At 45.9% G+C, this 19545-nt stretch overlaps 2 protein-coding genes across 3 annotated transcripts; one reads left to right on the top strand and one right to left on the bottom strand.

Annotated features, from left to right (window-relative positions):
- Positions 1-570: 570 nt before the first annotated feature.
- On the top strand, positions 571-9685 carry LOC119278056. 2 transcript variants are annotated; one of them, XM_037559410.1, is made up of 13 exons: positions 571-738; positions 819-930; positions 1191-1273; positions 1373-1438; positions 1588-1688; positions 1919-2037; positions 2365-2405; positions 2883-2971; positions 8105-8285; positions 8401-8517; positions 8729-8770; positions 9064-9195; positions 9330-9685. In XM_037559410.1, the coding sequence occupies exons 1-13, from the start codon at positions 631-633 to the stop codon at positions 9459-9461; spliced, it is 1323 nt and encodes a 440-aa protein (XP_037415307.1). In that variant the 5' UTR covers positions 571-630; the 3' UTR covers positions 9462-9685. The 2 variants fall into 2 exon arrangements, with proteins under 2 accessions (XP_037415307.1, XP_037415306.1); XM_037559409.1 differs by having other exon boundaries at positions 572-738; positions 8726-8770.
- A 427-nt stretch (positions 9686-10112) lies between these two features.
- On the bottom strand, positions 10113-16917 carry LOC119278055 (protein BLISTER-like). The gene is made up of 13 exons (XM_037559408.1): positions 16553-16917; positions 15558-16203; positions 14908-15458; positions 14172-14291; positions 13500-13565; positions 13099-13209; positions 12388-12464; positions 12088-12155; positions 11712-11825; positions 11447-11628; positions 11260-11328; positions 10763-10915; positions 10113-10502 (listed from the first exon to the last, which is right to left on the bottom strand). The coding sequence occupies exons 1-13, from the start codon at positions 16622-16624 to the stop codon at positions 10425-10427; spliced, it is 2307 nt and encodes a 768-aa protein (XP_037415305.1). The 5' UTR covers positions 16625-16917; the 3' UTR covers positions 10113-10424.
- Positions 16918-19545: the final 2628 nt, after the last annotated feature.

The raw sequence follows: 19545 nt of genomic DNA, 5'->3' as shown, positions 1-19545 counted from the left end.
GAGCGGGCTCTCCCACGGCCCGAGCGCGGCGGCGAGGCCGCCCGCCCGCACCCCGGCCAGCCTGGACCCCTGCGCGTCGCGCACGCCCGCGATGTAGCTGGCCTGATCGAACGTGATCCGGGCCTCCTTCGGGAGCTCGAGGAACTGACCCACCACCGCCCTCGCGGTCTCCGTCGACGGCCAGCACTGCAGGGCGCCCTGGCCGTCGAGGCCCGAGCAGAGCACCGCGACGGGCGCGTCGGCCATCTCCGCGAGCTCCTTCGCCTTGTTCATCAGCCCCGCCTTGCGCATCTCGAGCGCCATCCGCCGGTTGACGCCGACGGCGACGGGGATCGCCGCGATGGGCCTCGCCGGAGCCCCGCCCCTCCCCCTCCCCTTCCCACCAAGCGCACGCGGCATTGCTCTATCTCTCTCTCCTCCCAACTTTTCGTTTCTGCCTGTGTGAGCCGGCGACCCGACGGCGGCCGTGGGCTTCTTCTTGTACAGTGGGGAGGAGACGGGCTCAGAGTTGGGCTCGAAACGTTCTGCCAAAAGCACCCGAAACGGCCCAGCAAGTGTTGTTTCATTTCAGTTCTGTTTCGGAGGAAAGGTCCAGAAGCGCCGCCGCCGCAACGACACGCTCCCTCCGGCATGGCGCCGGCGTACCTGGCGACCATCCCCGCGCTCCGGCGCGCGGCGCGGTGGGCCCCGTTGGCTCTGTTCTCTTCGGGGATCGTCGCCGGCGACAAGCCCGTTCTGGTAAACGTCGAGGCCTCTCTCATCACTCCGAGATCTCCCTGTAGTGCCTGCTGTTTTGACAGGGGAGCTTCCCCTCGCAGGTGCGCGATTTCGTGAGGTCGGCGCTCTACGACCCCAACCACGGCTACTTCTCCAAGCGGTCGGGGCCCGTCGGCGTGCTCGACTCCGCCATCCGCTTCCACAAGCTCGACGGTACTGATTGCTCTGTCCCTCCCCGCTGCCCCTGTGCCGAATTCAGTCTGTTGGAGTACACTTGATCGACGAAGTTTGGATTTCTTCAGTTGTCTGTTGGGGCGGCATTTCCACAAACATGTTGTATGCGTGTGTGCTCGGAGTAGAATAGTCTAAACACTACTATCCATGTATTGGTCAGTGCTGGTTATGTGCAATGCTGTGCTGACAACTCGGACATGTGCGTATAGCTGCAAATAATTTGGTGTTATATCACGCAGGGAGGACTGCGTACATGAAGCATCTTGATAAGCTGTATAAGATGCATGATATCTCTTGGTTCACTCCAGTGGAGCTTTTTAAGGTGCCCTTTTGTGCTTGAGCTGTTAAAACTTGAAAGAGAATGTGATCTCGATTTTCTTTCCAATTTAGCCACTGATGCATGTTTCCTACTCTGGTGCAGCCATGGTATGCCTATGCAATAGCTGCGTCAATCCTTCGCACGGCTAATCTTTCAGTCCCATTGAAGGTGCACTCATAATTTTCCTGTCTTATAGCTTCACATCTCGACGGGCGATGCTTCTAGATTCACTTGTGAATTTTGTCATATCATGACACATTATCATGTTTCCTTCTTTTCTTACCAAGCCATCTGAATTGGATTCCTGTAATGATCAGATATTTGAAATCGGAGGTGGATCCGGGACATGTGCAAAGTGCGTACTTGATTACATGATGTTAAATGCTCCGCCAAAAGTCTACAATAATATGAAGTACATGTAAGCAGCTCTTTTGTCATTTTCCTTGTCCTACTTAATTGAAGTTGCTCAGCTAGACTACAGAGTCCTATTTGTTTGGTAAGGCCAAACAAAGTGGTACTTACATGTATCGTCATATCAACATTCACAATATGGTTACTTTCATGCTGCCTTATATTCTCACCCTTTCCATCATTTTTCTTTTATGTTATCAGTTATGCTTTGACCTTCCTTTCATCTTCATTTGCTAGCTCAGTAGAGATTAGCTCCTCCCTTGCTGAAAAGCAGTTGGAAACTGTCGGTGAAGTTCAGAGCCATTTGTCAAAGTTCACAGTGGAGCATCGTGATGCAACTGACATAGCTGGATGGGGTAAGCTTGGCTTCTTGTGCCTAGCTATCGATGTCGGATCTTTCCTACAATAACCCTTGTCTAAGATCAGTTACCTGAGCTTTGATCACCATTTTGCATTGTTTTCAACCTGCAATAGCTCATATTATACTATATATAAGTTCCTAGACTAACTTCTATGCTGTGCTGACAGATGTAATAAAATAGTTGGGGATGACACTGGCTCCCTCTCTACTTATATCCCCATTCCAAAATCACATATTTATCCAGCATTCAGTCTCAGGGTCTCAGTATTTACTATTTACTATTACCTTTGAAATGATTGGTTTTTCCTATTTCCGTTTGCAGGCAGCAAGGATCCTCAACCATGCTGGGTGCTAATGCTTGAGGTATGTACTGCTAGGATTTGCCCTGTCAAAGAAACAAAACGCCATCACCGTTGTCATGAAGTGTACCAGCAATTGGTTCACATTGGCTAGAAGCATATTTTTTTGTGTCAAACTTCTTGACTTTGACAATGTAAGATGTTTGTAAGACTACTTCCCAGTTCTTGTGCCATCACTAGTATCTCTGTTTGGACTTGATATTGCAAAAGAGCGCTGATGCTTTCCCTGTTCCGGTTATGTTACTATTTTCATGTTTAACAGTCCAAAATAGGGTCACCAGCCATGTCAGGCATGCCATCGTATTATTGCCATGCTGGTACTGCTGGCTGATAATAATTCCGTCTGCTATATTATTTGCATTGCTAATATGTCCTGGTTCTGAAGGAACTAATTTACTCATAATATATAAATTTTAGTTTTGCAATCGTATCTTAAGGGAGATGTTCATGCAGCAATAACTTTCTTTTGGTGGAATGTCAGGTACTTGACAATCTACCTCATGACCTTGTCTATTCACCAGATCAGGTCTCTGCATGGATGGAGGTGTGGATTGAAAAAGTAAATGGCAGGTTTGTAATTTTGTTTTTCAAATTCCGAACTCCTTAGCAAATTAGCTAGAACCTTTGCTCTGTGTTATATTTGAAGAGTGTCGGGGGTTGGGTGCAACATATGCCAAAGGATGGCTTATCATGGTGGGAGCGAGTAGAACGTCACCGGTGCCTGGAAGCGGGATGAGGCGTAGACACGAACGCCCACGCACTTTACCCAGGTTCGGGGCTCTCCTAGGAGATAACACCCCTAGTCCTGCTTTGCGGGGTCTCCGCATGATCACTAAGGCACTAGTGAGTACAATGGTGCTCCTCGAGCTGTATGCTAGAGGTGGAAGGAGGCAGGGCTAGCTCTCTTCTTCCTCTAGGTGTGAGTCTAGTTCTAACAGGTTTGGAACCCTTTGCATGGGTGCCCTGGGGGGTTTATATAGGCCTACCCCCCAGGGGTACAATGGTAACTTGGCCGGGTGTAGGACCCGGCCGTCAGCGTCTCTGGCCGCCGGCTTCTCCGTCGGCAGCTGGGGCCCGCCGCCTGGTGGGCCCCTCAAACTGGTCTGGTACGGAGCCGACAGGCCGCTTCCGCCGCTGGCGGGTCTGGTTGGTGGCTGATCACTGTAGCCGTGATGCTAATGACGCAGGCTTGGTTGGGCAAGGCATGGCTACAGTCCCGCCGCCTGGTGGGTGATCACTGTAGCCTCGCCGTGTCTAGTCTGGTTAATGGCGCTCAGGTCTCGAGGAAGGATCCGGCTGCCCGCCAGGAGCCGGATCCCCTTGCATCCGACTGGCCAGGCTTGGCCGCCCTCCGGGCCCTCGCTGCCTGGTAGGGCCGCCGCCTGCGAGCCGTACCGACAAGCTGTCATGGGAGCAGGCCCCGCCTGACAGGGGTGGCGTCGAAGGTGGAGTGGCAACAGTGCCACGTCATGCGGAGATCTCCGCCTGTACAGGACACTGTGGCCATGCCAAACCCGGGATTCGGGGTGAGGGACTACACTGTAGCCTCACCCTGTCTTGTCCTCTTGATGAGGGGCGCAGACTCTGAGGGCGCCGGGTGGCCGCCTGCTAGAAGCCGGCCTCTAAGGAGGCCGTCTGCTAGGAGTCGACCCGTCTTGGTGCCGTCTGCTGGTGCTCGGCAGTCTTCGGGCAGCCGGCCGTTGAGCCAGCCGGACACCGGAAGGTGGCGCTTCATTCTGGAGTCTCGTGGGGCGAAGCCGGCCCAAAGTCTTGAAAGGCTCAGGGACTCGGGTTACGCTACCCGTGGCCCATTACTCCGACAAAGAGTGCGTCAATAATGTGGATTCCTAGACCTGGCAAACACGATCTCAAGTATCCTTTTTTTTTGCTCTTAGATTCACTGTTTATGTGGGATGATAGTTCAGTGGGATCCTTGACTTGAGAAAACATGATAAAAGAATCAACTTATGGTCCCTACTGGTTTTCATATTTTAAAGGATTCCTTAATGTTCCACATTAGCTTGAAGGATTGGATTTGCTACTTATTGCTTGGCTCCAATACTATTTGTTATTCATGCTGGTGGAAATATAGTTTTATGCTAATATGTGTTTCATTCTCAATAACAACAACAACAACAATTATGCCTTTCTGTCCCAAACGAGTTGGAGTAGGCTAGAGTTGAAACTCATAAGATATCGAAACCAAGTCATGGTTTTGGCATGTGCATAGCTAACTTCCACGCACCCCTGTCCATGGCTAAATCTTTGGTGATATTCCAGTCCTTCAGGTCTCTCTTTACGGACTCCCCCATGTCAAGTTTGGTCTACCTCGACCTCTCTTGGCATTATCAGCGCGCCTTAACCGCCTGCTATGCACTGCCACTTTTGGAGGCCTATGCTGAACATGCCCAAACCATCTCAGACGATGTTGGACAAGCTTCTCTTCAATCGGCGGCACCGCAACTCTCTCACGTATATCATCATTCCGGAGCCGCTCCTTTCTTGTGTGGCTACACATCCATCTCAACATGCGCATCTCTGCTACACCTAGCTGTTGGGCATGTCACCTTTTAGTTGGCCAACATTCAGCGACATACAACATCGCAGGTCGAATCGCCGTCCTATAGAACCTGCCTTTTAGCTTTCTGGGACTCTTATCACAGAGAATGCCAGAAGCTTGCGCCACTTCATCCAGCTGCTTTGATTCGATGAGTCACATCTTCATTAATATCACATCCTTCTGCAGCATCGACCCCAAATACTGAAAGGTGTCCTTTTGAGGTACCACTTGCCCATCAAGGCTTCCTTCTCACCCTCACGTCTGGTAGTACTGAAACCACACCTCATGTACTCAGTCTTAGTTCTACTAAGCCTAAAACCTTTCGGTTCTAAAGTTTGTCTTCGCAGCTCCAGCTTTCTATTAACCTTCGCCTGGCTATATCATCGACTAGCACCACATCATCGACAAAGAGTACACCATGGGATATCTTGTGTATCTCTTGTGACCTCATCCATCACCAAAGCAAAAAGATAAGGGCTCAAAGCTGACCCTTGGTGAAGTCCTATTTTAATTGGAAAGTCATCATTGTCGCCATCACTTGTTCGAACACTTGTTACAACATTGTCGTACATGTCCTTGATGAGGGTAATGTACTTTGTTGGGACTTTGTGTTTCTCCAGGGCCCACCACATGACATTCTGCGGTATCTTATCATAGGCCTTCTCCAAGTCAATGAACACCATATGCAGGTCTTTTCCTCTCTGTATCTCTCCATAAGTTGTCGTACCTAGAAATGGCTTCAATGCTCGACCTCCCAAGCAAAACTGATTTTTGGTCATGCTTGTCATCCTTCTTAAACGGTGCTCAATGACTCTCTCCCATAGCTTCATTGTATGGCTCATCAGCTTAATTCCATGGTAGCCAGTACAACTTTGAACACCCCCCTTGTTCTTGAAGATTGTTACTAATATACTCCGCCTCCATTCTTCGGGCATCTTGTTTGATTGAAAAATGAGGTTGAAAAGCTTAGTTAGCCATACTATCGCTATGTCTCCAAGGCTCTCCGCACCTCAATAGGGATACAGGTAGGGCCCCTCGCCTTGCCTCCTTTCATCCTTTTTAAAGCCTACATGACCTCGGGCTCCTGGATTTGCCACACAAAACATCTGTTGGCATCATCAAAGGAGTCGTCCAGCTCAATGGTAGGGTTCTCATTCTCCCCATTGAACAACTTGTCGAAATACTCTTGCCATCTACGCTTGATCTCCTCGTCCTTTACCAGGAGCCGATTTGCTTTGTCCTTGATGCACTTGACTTGGTCGACATCCTTCGTCTTCCTCTCTTGGATCTTGGCCATCTTATAGATGTCCTTTTCGCCTTCCTTCGTGCTTAAACACCGGTAGAGGTCCTCATACGCCCGACCCCTTGCTTCACTCACGGCTCACTTTGCCTTCTTCCTTGCCACCCTGTACTTCTCTATATTTTTTGCACACCTATCCAAGTGTAGGTGTCTGAAACATTCTTTCTTCTCCTTAACAGCCTTCTGGACATCATTGTTCCATCATCGGGTATCTTTTGCTTCGCTTCTACTTCCCCTAGTCACTCCAAACTCCTATGAAGCCACCTTCGGGACACAAGTCGTCATCTTTATCCACATATTGTTTGCGTCACCTCCTTCCTCCCAAAAGTCTTCCTTAATAATCCTCTCCTTGGAAGCCTGAGCTGCCTTCCCCTTGAGCTTCCACCACGTTGTTCTAGCAACTTTGGCTTGGTTATCCAGCTGGCATGAATTCAAAAGCGGAAGTCGGCTACCACAAGCTTATGTTGAGGGACAACACTCTCTTCAGGTATCATCTTAGGCAAGCACGTCTGTCTTCTCTTCTCGAGAGGACGAAATCAATCTGGCTAGAGTGTTGGCCACTACTAAAAGTCACTAGATGGGATTCTCTCTTTATAAAGAGGGTGATAGCTATGATCATGTCGTAGGCTAGGGCAAAGCTGGAGACATCCTCTCCGTGATTCCTGATGCCATAGCCAAAGCCCCATCCACCTCTTCAAAATCTGTGTTGGATGTACCCACGTCGCCATTGAGGTCTCCTCCATTGAAGAGCTTCTCGCCAATGCGTACACTCCCAACCATGTCCTCCAGGCCTTCTCAGAACTCCCTCTTGGTGCTCTCATTGTGGCCTACTTGCGGGGCATACGCGCTGACAACATTGAGGACCAAGTCCCCAACAACCAGCTTGACCAGGATAATCCGGTCCCCTTGCCTCTTGACATCTGCCACTCCACACCTAAGGCTCTTGTTGATCAAGATGCCTACTCCATTATTATTGGTAGTTGTCCCCGTGTACCATAGCTTGAAGCCGGTATCCTCCACCTCACCTTCTGTCCCTTCCATTTGGTTTCTTGGACGCAAAGGATATCAACACCTCTCCTCACCGCTGCATTACAACTCCCATAACTTACCCGTCAGGGACCCTACGTTCCAACTACATGCGGATCCTCCTAGGCTCGGCTAGCTTCCTTGCCCTTTGCTCATTTTTTACTACACCCGGGCGCCGACGTAGCGCGTCACTAACAATGCGACGACCAGATCCTTGCTCACTTATCACCGTATCCAGATCAAGATACGGCATGCCACCAAGGGGGTGACGGCCCGGCCCTTGCCTGTTTAGCACCACAACCGGGTTCCGGTATGGCGCGTCGCTAAGAGGGTTACGCCCCAACAATGTTCTTCTGGGTTTCATTTCCAAAAGAGTGGCCGAGTTTTGATGTTGGCTCGCCAAGCATATCTCAATCCTCCTCCTTTACCCGGGCTTGGGACCGGCTACGCTGAGACAACATAGGCGGAGAGGGAAATTTCTTTGCGAAATAATATTATAGTATTCTTTTACATTTTCTCGTGCCATGGGCCCATGGTGCTTTTTTTTACTTGATTCAGGTTGTATAGTTCCTTATTTTGGTTGATGTTATTGTGGAGGGCTGCCTCCTTTTTTCTTCAAGAACATCAATAATTCAGCATCTTCCTTGTGCTTCTGGCTATAGCTATTGTTCTAATTAATATTACATGCATGTTTACTCTGTATTGAGTAATTGAGAACAGACCTCTTTTCACTATTATTGAAATTATCTAGCTAGTAGCTACTTTATCTCTTTATCTCTTATACTAATCAATTTTTCTTGCCTTTTTCTTAAGAAAGTTCACAAGTCTGTGAGGTCTACAAACCATTGCAAGACCCATTAGTTTCCCGCTGCAGTGAGATTGTTGGCATGAATGAAGAGAATCCATCGTTGAGAGAAAAACTATCATTCGCTGCAAAAGGACTCGTCTCAAAAGTATTCCCGAAGCCTCGGAGAGCTTGGTTACCAACCGGATGTTTGGTATGTACTTCAGACCCCTCTGCTACTTAGTAAGATTATAAACTACTGTTGTCCCGTTAATGTTGGATGCCAGTGTATGTGCCAGCTTACATCCAGAGTTTTTTACCTTATGCAGAAACTACTGGATACCTTGCATCAAGCTTTGCCAAGTATGTCCCTTATTGCTTCAGACTTCAGTTATCTTCCTGATGTTAGCATACCTGGCGATAGAGCTCCATTGGTTTCTTCAAAGGTGACATGCCCTGATTGGTTTATTATTTCAGTTTTATGGCTGTTTGGTGCATTGCTCCAATAAGGCTGTAACCAGTGTCAATGATATCAACTGAGAATGGTAGAAAACCATGTTTTCGAGTCATGTGTTGATCATGCAATTACCAGCATATTTAGATGTAAGATCAAGTGCCCACTTCCAAATGTCTCATTCATCTTCCTTCTTGTAGAAGGATGGGAAAACCTTGGATCATCCCAACTATCTTGATGCACAGGTTTGTTATTCACACGTTCAATTATGAGCTGTTATGTCGTAGGCAGACAATCTATTCCTCTTACTGGAGTAGTCGTGTAAATCGTCTTGAAAAGAGAACCAAGAATAAGAAATACTCCCTCCATCCCATAATATAAGATCGTTTTTTGGCACTACACTAGTGTGAAAAACAATCTTATATTATGGGACGGAGGGAGTAGAAAACAAGCCCTGGTGTAGTTTGGTGCGTCTTTTTAATACAACTTCTGCGCCGTATATCAGTAAACTTGGTTATGGCACCTCCCACTCTTTCAGGGCGATGCAGATATCTTCTTCCCAACCGATTTCTTGCTGTTGGAGCAGATCGACCACCACTGCTCTGGTTTCTTGAAGGACCAGATGAACCGTGGTGCATTTAAACCAGTGAAGAGCAGGAGAACAATCATAGTAAGTTCAGCTTGCACATACCAATTTCCTCCCTTTGCGGCACAGCTCACTTTGTGCCGAATCCGAATTTAGTTAATATCTTTGTTCAACTTCAGTACTGAAGAGTAAGTTGCTATTTGACGTTTTTCATCCAGCTTGATTCGGCTGCCTTCATGGAGGAGTTTGGGCTGCCACTGAAGACGAGGACCAAAGATGGATACAATCCACTTCTTGATGATTTCAGGAACACAAAGTTCTATCTTAGTGTGCCTACCCACAACAAGTAGTAGTCCAGCATGCCTGCGTCGCTTCTTCTGTTTGCCATGAGGCGCTGCATTAGACGCCAGTGAATACCTAATATGCAACTCAGTAATCAATTTGTCAGAGCAGGTTATTTATGTGTGTTTTTCCTGTAGAACACTGAAATTCTTAGGTTGGTCAAATTTTGTTTGAACTGACTTTTGGAAGTCAAATTCTCTTAATAAAATATGTTGCTGCCTTTTCGATGTTAGATGGCACAGAAGTGAATAATACCATTTGAGGCCACAGTTCAATTCACTTATAATTTGTACTCCCTCTGTTAAAAAATTATAAGATGTTCTATTTTTTCTTCTAAGCTGTATGCATATAGTTGCGTTTAGTGTGCTTGTTCGATAGTTTCAATCCATATTAAAATATCCAAAACATCTTATAATTCCGAACACCATGTGAGGCTACAGTTCAATTCACTTATAATTTGTACCCTCTGTTAAAAATTATAAGGTGTTCTAATTTTTCTTCTAAATCGTATTTATATAGTTGCATTTAGTGTGCTTGTTCACTCATTTCAATCTGTATTGAAATATCCAAAACGTCTTATAATTCAGAACATAGGTGATACTACTCAAGTTTCCTTCTATGCTTCTGTTAACATGAAAAATAAAAGTAAACACATGGAGTTCAGAAAGAAAAGAAAAATGCCTTTGGTACAACCGTTCAACAATCGCCGAATAACAGCTTTTACATATCCACCCCCAACCCATAGCGACAAAATATAAGATGGGAGGAAATGATTCTTGGAGGCTATTCTGTTTACTGTCCAATACAACGTTGCATAGCTCCAACATTTTCGTTTCATCTTCTGTAGAAAGAAAAAAGAATGGTTACATCAAATGGCTCCAATATACAACTTCTCACGATGCTATGACCAAAACCGGGCAAAAAATATATGTAAATGAAGAGACATTCTGTATACTAAAGCTTCATTTTCGCTAGTGGAGTTTGCTGGTGCGACGCTTTGGCCCTCCAGGGAAGAGCTTCATTATCCAGCCAAGCACCCTTTCAACAACCTAGACAAAAGTATCATATGTCAGGCACGTATAGATAAACTGTTGACCCTCCATTTCTGGATGTAACGCAAAGGTATAGTTCATACAATTGGCACACAGATAAAGACAATCAAACACCTAGAATGCATGTTTAGAGACTGTGACCTTTTAGAAACTACTCCCTCCGTCCCATAATGTAAGACGTTTTTTGACGAGTATAAAAGGTTTAAGATGAAGAAAGCTCTGTAAGATCCACAATTAGCTCTGCTGGTAGGAAATACCTCGTCCCCTTCATCAGCATACATTGTTGCATCATTGAAGTGTGTGTCGACCGGCCGTGCAAGGACATTCTCGTTGGCCATCCTTTCAGAAGTCAATAGCTCAAGTCTGTGTGTCTGAGTCTCCAGCTTTTGTGTTAGATCCCTGTTCAGCTCCTTCAAGACAAAAGAGTAACTTGCATAAGATTGATGCACTGTAACCGAAGTAATACAAGTGTGTCTTGAGTGAAGTCTACCAGTAAATAGGGTTTCTAAGTACTCCCTCCGTCCGAAAATACTTGTCGGAGAAATTGATAAAAATGGATGTATCTAGAACTAAAATACGTCTAGATACATCCATTTCTCCGACGAGTATTTCCGGACGGAGGGAGTACAAAAGCCTGTTGCAGAAGTGCCTAGGGCTTAATCATCTCATAGGGTACAGGCATCTTATCAATATCGGTTCAGGAAGAAAAGCCCTGGACAAAATTAATTGAAACAAATGTGCCGCGTAAGAATACCTTCAGCTTGGAGCAGTTGGATGACTCGATTCTCAGTGCTCGCATTAGCTCTTCTCTCTCCACTGCTAACTGCAAAGCAAAAGATAATAACATAAGAACGGTTAAATTTTGGGTCCAAAATCAAGTTAAGGTTGTTTGGGAACAACTCATTGATGTGAGAAAGTAGCCCTAAAACTCGAGAGATTACCTCCGACATCAAGGAGTTGATGTTGTCAATCATTCTGAGCTGATCTTCTGGAATGCTAGAAGATGCGTCTCCGAAGGAAGGAAAATCAGACATATTATTAAACTGTGAAACAGATGTTCCAACGTCTTGTAATGGGTCACTGGTACTGGTCAGTGTTTGTGAAGAGCTGCTTTCCCCTGTATCTGAACAAAAATATTTGACGTCAGGCAGAAAGGTAGTCGGCGTGTATGGGCTGGGCAAGCAAAGATGGAGTGTAATACCACACCTAAATCCTCCGTCGCAGTTGATGCATCTCTTTTGTGGACTGATGGTTTTTCTATGACATTTACCTTCTCACTCACAGGAATGTTTCTCAATTTAGAGTGCAGGAGCTTCTTTTCTGTCCAAACATATGGATACTAAAAGTCAAATGGTGGCAACAATGGCATGTATAGGTCACGTCTACATGCTACCTGTCTATTCCAAAAATACCAATATCTAGTTTTACTTTCATTATTAGATAGCGAAACAAAGTATCACAAGGGTGCATGAGGCTAAAATACACAAATTACAAAGTGTTTTTCTAGGGATGACCAAGATCGGAAAGTTTAGTGGAAAACGTGTTGTCTGTATGTGCTAAACTAAAGTACACATCTATATACCTTCTTGAAGAGCTTCAACAGTAGATTGAAGATGCTGACGTTCCTTCTCAAGACTAGAAACTTTGCGTCTGTGTAGTAAGAAAAAAATGAAGGAAAATAATCAGTGTCCTTAGCTAGTTCCATCATTTGGGAAGTTAACATATGATTCTCATGTTTATTACCACAGCAATTTCAAGCATCCATGTTTTTCTTTAGGTAACCATGAAAAACAAGAGAACTCTCCTACCGTATCCTTGAAAGAAGGTGCATTCATAAAATTACAACATGGGGATTAGGAAAACAAAATATCTTAAAACTCACTTGTAGGAAGAGATCTCTGAATTTAAACCCTCCACTTCCTTTTCAAGTTTCAACTCATTTGACCTAAGTTTAAGAGCCTGCAGAACAGACAGACGTATCAAAATTGGTAGTCGCTGAAGCCAACAATGCTTACGTTCATGTTGTGGACAGAGGCTGCTGCCCATTACCAAGCCGGCAAACAGAAGATGGCAGCATTCTTGTGGAAAGCAATAGTTGTGCCTATATCTTAGTTATAGCCTTATAGGAAAGCTATCAATTAAGTAGCATAGATAGTTATCATGTAGTTACGAATTGTTTAGATAGTTTCAATTAGAGGTTGGATTTGTTATTTCCAACTCTATGTGCCCAGCCAGCTATATATATAGGCTAAGCACTGTGTTCAAAGTATTGAAGCAACGAGAAATCAATCTAATTCCCCCCAAGTTTGTCTACCTCACCTATGATCTAATCCCATCACCTACCAAGCCAACTCCACCTGGCCATCTTGCAGACTTGGTTTATGTGACGTGCTGCAGTTGGATGGGGTATTTCTTGTTACTTGAATTTTTTACCACGATATATCTGATTATTATGAACTACAGGGGCATCACATACTCAAAACAACTCATTTTCTCAAACAGCATCAACCATAGTATCCTCCTTAGAGGGCATGTCGATTTGCAAGATTAAATAGCTAATGCACAAGAAGCAATCAAGGAGATAGAAAGGCACCTTATCTTCCAATAGAATGACTTCTGCAGCGAGTACTTTGCCCCTCTCATCTGCAGCATTGCATTCTAGTTGGGCATTGGCATATTCCGATCTGATGGTCTCAAGTGCCAGCTGTTGTGCAAATAGAATTAGAAAGAAACTAAAAATGATTATTACAAGGTAGCATGTGGAAATATAAAGGCTTCAAAGGGGAAGAAAACATGTTGCATAACAGATATAATATTCAAATTAATATGGGAGTTATACTACATGTTGCATTGATCACATAGATGATCCATACACAACCAGATCAACAAGTCAAACATAGAAAAAGCAACATCAGCATTTAGTGAGTCCTACAACCGAGAACACTTCCAAATATTCACATATTTTGAATGGTAGAATGACGGAAGAATCCTAACCAGTTGAGCTTGAATTTCATCCTGCAACCTCTCCATGTCAGAGGTCAACTGGCTGATAACGTGTGCCTAATATTTGCAGATGGAAAAAACAATGCATAAAGTTAACCAATTAAAAATGAGTAGAACAAATGATAATAAGTATTTATTCATGCTTACTGTCATTCTCATTCATGGAAGAATTTGATGATCTATTGATCGATCTTGCAATTTTAATCATTTAAAGCCTGGGGATGTGACTTCAATTTTTTGTTTTGTCTACACTATGTCTTATCTCCCACTTTTACAGGCATGTCTTGTGAAAATACTCACTAAGAAATCTGAATCAAACTAAAATTGAGCTTCATCACAGAGTAGATGAGAATTAGTAGGCAACCACTTTGCTGACATGTTGTGCTAGTTTAACTTCAGATACCTTAACGAGGCAGAACACTGGGACATCAAAACTCGAATTTTTGACATTTACTATGCCCTATCAGAAGCTAGTAACTGAATTATGCTAACATTCCAACTTCTTTGTTACTACTCCGTACTTTGATGTGAAAACATCTCACTATTATGGTTTTTTTTTTTGTAAATCATAGACGATTTTTTTTCATCAATTGACGATACCATATCTACCTCCCACTGATTGCAAGAAAACCTCCACGGAAAATTCTATGAACATGCACATACCTGTTGGTTGAACTTATCTGTCAATGCTGAGTTATCCGTTGCCAAATTTTGTGCTAGTTCTTGAGATTTCTCTAAAGTCCTTTGTAACGAAAACTTCTCTGTTGTCAAATCCTCAATGAGCTGGTAGCCAAATCAGAGCAGCTATGAGCATTATGTCGAAGGGCCTAATAACAAAATGTGCAAGCTAAATTGCTAATTGCAAAAGAACTACTGTCACAGCACATCAAGTTATGAGTGTGTTGGTTAGAAATCTGGACTACTGAAAGACACAAGTAAACAATTACAATGCGACAGAACGCAGACAAAGAAGCGATTGCATCTAAGGAGCCAAGAGTATATGCGGTAACAGAACCTTCTGGAGTCTTGACAAACAATCAGTGGAAAGATAATCTGCGGTGCAACCTCTGGGTTACGTGCATACAGCAACTATACCAACAGTTAATTTAGTCACAACTTGACATTTTCGTTTGCAACTACTCCCTCCGTCCCATAATATGAGAGTGTTCCTGACAAGTGTCAAAAACGCTCTTATATTATGGGACGGAGGGAGTAGTTCTGGGTGTAACTGGCATTAAATCTAATAGCATCAAGTTAACATCTACTTTTGTATAAAAAAGGCTACTCTTCATATTATGCTTGCTGTAAAATTTACTACGGCAATGCTGGTCCATATTTGAAAATTCTGTATATCAAGGAAAACAAAGTTAATAAATAGATAGCGGTTGGCATTCATCACCTGCTCTAGTGATGCAAAACCGTCATCTTTCTCATGACTTGTGAAATCTTGGAACATTTGATTACCATAATGCAGACTTTTTTCATCTTTGGAAGGCAAGGAATCAGGAAGTATGGAATTGTCATATGGCCCCTTTTCACTATTATACTCTTGTCCCCCTGTTATAACAGAATTATCCACAACATTGTTTTGCGTGGATTGTTGGTTTGGCTGCTGAACAGAAGAACTCTCAGAATTTGAACTGCTGAATAGCTTATTGCTTGCTTTTGAAGGTTCAACGTATGGGGCTTCTGCTGGAAGAGCTCTTTGTACCCCAATAGAATCAAGAAAAGATGGCCGAGATCGATTGTATGCAGTTGGATAAGCAGTTGACAGAAAAGGATCCTGTTTATCAAAATTGGTAGATGTTGAATCTGATGCATTCCGAAGCATTCCAATATTTGCATCATGATCTAAACCATCAGCGACTTTAGAACTACTAAATATACTGCCATAGTCCCGGTTGCTGGTATATGCAGAGTGCCCTGCTTGGGAAGAGTCTTTGGAGGTAGCTGCACAAAGGGAAGAAACAAAGGTTAAAAGATCTGCATAGTCAAGGCAGTCATCAGGCATTGTAGCCAACACATATGAAAATAGAGCTTCAATCTTACCTCGTAAGCGGCCAAAGATATCATTTTCTGGGGAGTAATCCTGAGAGAAAGTGCTTTCAGACTTCCCAAGAAGGTTGCCGGATGAAAATGAACTGGATTGCTCGATACCATGTACTTGACTCAGCGAAGAATTTCCTCCCCATTTTGACAAGACCTCGGTAGACTGGGAACCACTGTCAGTGTTTCCAAATGCACTTAATTTAGATGTTAAAGGGGCATCCTTGTCAGGACTGAGCTCTACCCTTTTACGAGCAGTATCGCCTCTCCAATCATCGTGATGCCCATTAACAAGATCGGAGAAGCTCAAGTTTCCATAAAACTTGCTCCCTCCGTCATCAACAGCATCTTGTAGGGGGGCAACAGTAGTAACATTAGCTGATGCATCTGCAACGACAGGACCATTCGACAGAAATTCGGTGACTCTGGAAGAAGTGGTTGGGCCATTCTCACAGGAAGCAGATGGCGCAGATGATGTGCTTGGTGTGCTTGAGTCCAAATCAGACACCAAACCCTGTCCAGGGTTGCCATTATTGGAGTTTGGCAGGGGGTTCTCCACTACGCTGGGAACCACAGGGGCTGCCTGGTCTACTACAGCGGCGGTGGCCTTCTTCGCGGCCTTCTTCTTCTTCTTACGGAACTCCTCCAGCTGGTTCAGAAAACAGGACAGTATCATTCTAGAGCCAAGCTCTACTCAAAATCATGCCGAATGAGCATTCAACGTAAATAGGCGGCGTAGAGAGGCCTAAATAGCAAAATATATATGGTTTCAGCATAGGGTGCATGATGGGAGGCGAATCCGGTGCCATTTGGCTTCTCTGGGATGAGCTAAAACGATTGCTTGAACTACAATCGTAATGCTAGCTCGCTAAACAATGCAGCACATCCAATTTCTCCTATTCCGACGGGCATGACGGGGCCAAAATGGTGTTGATTATCAAGCAATTGGTGGCGACCGACGGCTAGGTAAGCAAAGCAGGCCAACGATAAGAACCTACCGCTTTCTTCCCGGCCTGGCGACTCGCCTCGCGCGAGGACGCGACGTCGGTGGAGGCCGACGCCGACGCCATGGGCACCCGGCTCCTCCCGCCCCAAACCGAATCTCGGCGAGATCTCCCTGCCCGGAACCGCCCACGGCCGGCCGGTCCAGCCTCCGCCGCCGCCGCCGCCGATGGCGATCGGGCCCGCCGGGGGAGGGGCGAGATCTGGCAGGCGACGGGATCGGGGAGGGAGGGAGGGATTCGGGGGGATTCGCGCTTCCGCCCCGGCCCCCGAAGTAATTTTCGGGCGTCGGCCTCGCCTTCCCCTTCTCTTATTTTTGGTGCGTGCTTCGTGCCTCTACCCTCCCACCTCGTGGCCGGTCTCTGTGGAGTCCGACCATTTTTACTTTCTTTTTCCTCGGGTTGCTGCTGCACTGCTGCTGTTGGTTGCGTCGTCGCGGTCGCACGGCTGCTTTGCTGGTGGTTTCTTCTCGGCGACTGCCCGCTCGCTCGTCAGGTTCGGTTTCGGCTCGTCGGAGGCGATCCGACGGCTCAGCTGCCTACCACATGGCAAGCATGGTGTGCAAACATGGCTCAGCTCACCACTTTCTTTTCTTTTGTTTTGGCAGTTGGCACCGTGTTACTCCGGTGCTTTTTTCCTGCAAATAAGTAAAGCTTGCGTACCATTCATTGATAGATAGAGAGAAATATAATGTCAATGTGTTACACTTCGATACGTACACGAAACGACAGCGTCAGTAGAAGAATAGGACTGCTCAACCCTAGAAAACTAAATCAGCCTATGCCAACTATGTTATGTAGCCCAATGGCTCTCGAGGCGCAAGCCATCGAAAATGCAGCCATTTCTATGCTTCCAGAGCTCCAAGCCATGAGCAAGACGAGGGAGTTGAATCCTTTGTTTTCGCAAGCAGGGACTAGAGCGCTTGAGTGCTCCCACCAGTCCACGAAATCGTCTCTAGAGCTTGACGTGGGAATCGGCGGCCTGCACCAAAAAAGCACGTCGAATCAGATTTGACGCGAGAATGAGCAGCGAGCGAGAAGATGGCATTCCGGTTCTTGATCGCTGAGAAGGCACACCGTGTGGGAGGTTGTGTGCGCGACCCTAGCCACGGTCGAACATCGGTCGAGAAGAGCGAGCCATAGGAAAACCTTGACGTGGAGCGGCACCCATGCCTTCCAGATCAAGAGCCAATAGGGATCAAGAACGGAGCCAACCAACAATTGCTCGTAGCAGGATTTGGCAATGTATTGGCCTGAGGAAGTCCAGCGCCAGTGCATCTCGTCGGTGGAGTCACAGAGTTGGATTTTCCGCACCTGCCGCCAGAGGTCCACGTACTGTACCATCGCCATGGGACCAAGGGCGCCTTGAATGTCTTGTACCCATGTCCGTTGATGCAGCCCGTAACGCACCATGCGAGTCTTTCGACGTTGCCGCGGGATAAGATCAAAGACAAGGGGAGCAATTTCCGCAGTTGGCCGCCCGTTGATCCAAGGATCAGTCAAAAAACGGCATCGGAAGCCAGCTACCGCTCAGGCCTCGCTGCCCCATCATACTCCCACCGCTGGTCAGGCCATTCGTCTACTCACCCGCACCTTCTGTAATCCTTTGGCTGTGGCACCCTGGCTCAGAGAAACCGGAACGCACCCGTATTCCAGCCCAGAGATCGAGGTGAAGTCTTCTACAATACGACACTTCTTAGCATAGAACAAACCAACTCTCTATTACAACCCAAATGTGAATACAATGTCTCCGATATTACAATGAATAACACCGACACAGTGACACTACGCCAACCACAGTTGCTCTATGCAAGCAGCATAACAACTTGAGGCAGCGGAACCTCTACTGGCAGCGAAAGAACTATTGGCAGCGGAACAACGAACGGCGATGATGGACTCCAATCCACAAGGACTCTGGCTGGAACGTTTATCCTAGCTCGCGAACACAGGTACCACACCAAACAAGCAAGCAATCCAGGCACGACCTGCAAATTGTCATGACACGACAGGTCAATACATTGAATGTACTTACAAGCTCACAATAACCAAAAGCAGTCAAAACAAACAACAACATGGCATTAGCAGGTTAAATCAATCATGAACATGATACTAGCAGAAACACATGGCATGCACAACTGAACATGATACAACTTTAGCATGATAATATGAACATGATGATACTACATGCAACAGGTTAACATATCATGCACCAACTTACTCTTGCTCGGCGGTTACCTCGTAACCAAAACATGCATTACTTACCACAACGGACATCACACAATCATCTCATGGTCAAATCAAGCTTGGCATAACAATACCGTAGTAATCATTACATGACCACAAGGAGCTTGACCTTTACCCATGATTCTCGCATAACGCCACAAATATCCAACAACTCGGTATCCTCGATACCACGGTGATCCTCTCACGATCACATAAAGATCAACCAACTTCTTCCATCATCGAACCAGGGTTGTTATTAACCACATCAATTATTACTATTGACCCATAGTGTGACCGACTCCGAACTGGGCCCATATCTGTGGGCACAGCTATCGATAGATTTAACACACACACACACTCTACAGAAGTAGCACACTTTACCCACACCATGGAACCCATGGCCTCGCACTCCCATTCGGGTGGAGCAAAGGCGACCCAACAAAACCGATCTATTACCCATGACACTCTTCCGGCCACTCTGACAACCTCCCCTCTAGGCTAAGTCATGGGTGGCCCCGTGCCTACCAAAGGCATCAACGGCCACCGTCGTGGCAAATAAATGGTCCCAAACGGGGACATGGATCCATACAACAACAACGGGCACACAAGGTGTCCGCCTACCTGATCAGTGTAGCGCGCGCCCATAACCTTCCCTCATTGGAGGCACCGACGAGAGGCATGACAATAGACCCAATTAGGACCTTCCCATAAAGGCAAATGTGGTTGCACTGGTCAGCTCGATTCAGTGGCACCATGACTCAGCCAAC

Source organism: Triticum dicoccoides, chromosome 3B (genome assembly GCF_002162155.2).
Source record: "Triticum dicoccoides isolate Atlit2015 ecotype Zavitan chromosome 3B, WEW_v2.0, whole genome shotgun sequence".
NCBI classification, from domain to species: Eukaryota; Viridiplantae; Streptophyta; class Magnoliopsida; order Poales; family Poaceae; genus Triticum; species Triticum dicoccoides.
Note: the sequence above shows the minus strand (reverse complement) of the source record. Positions and strands in the feature narration are given on the sequence as shown.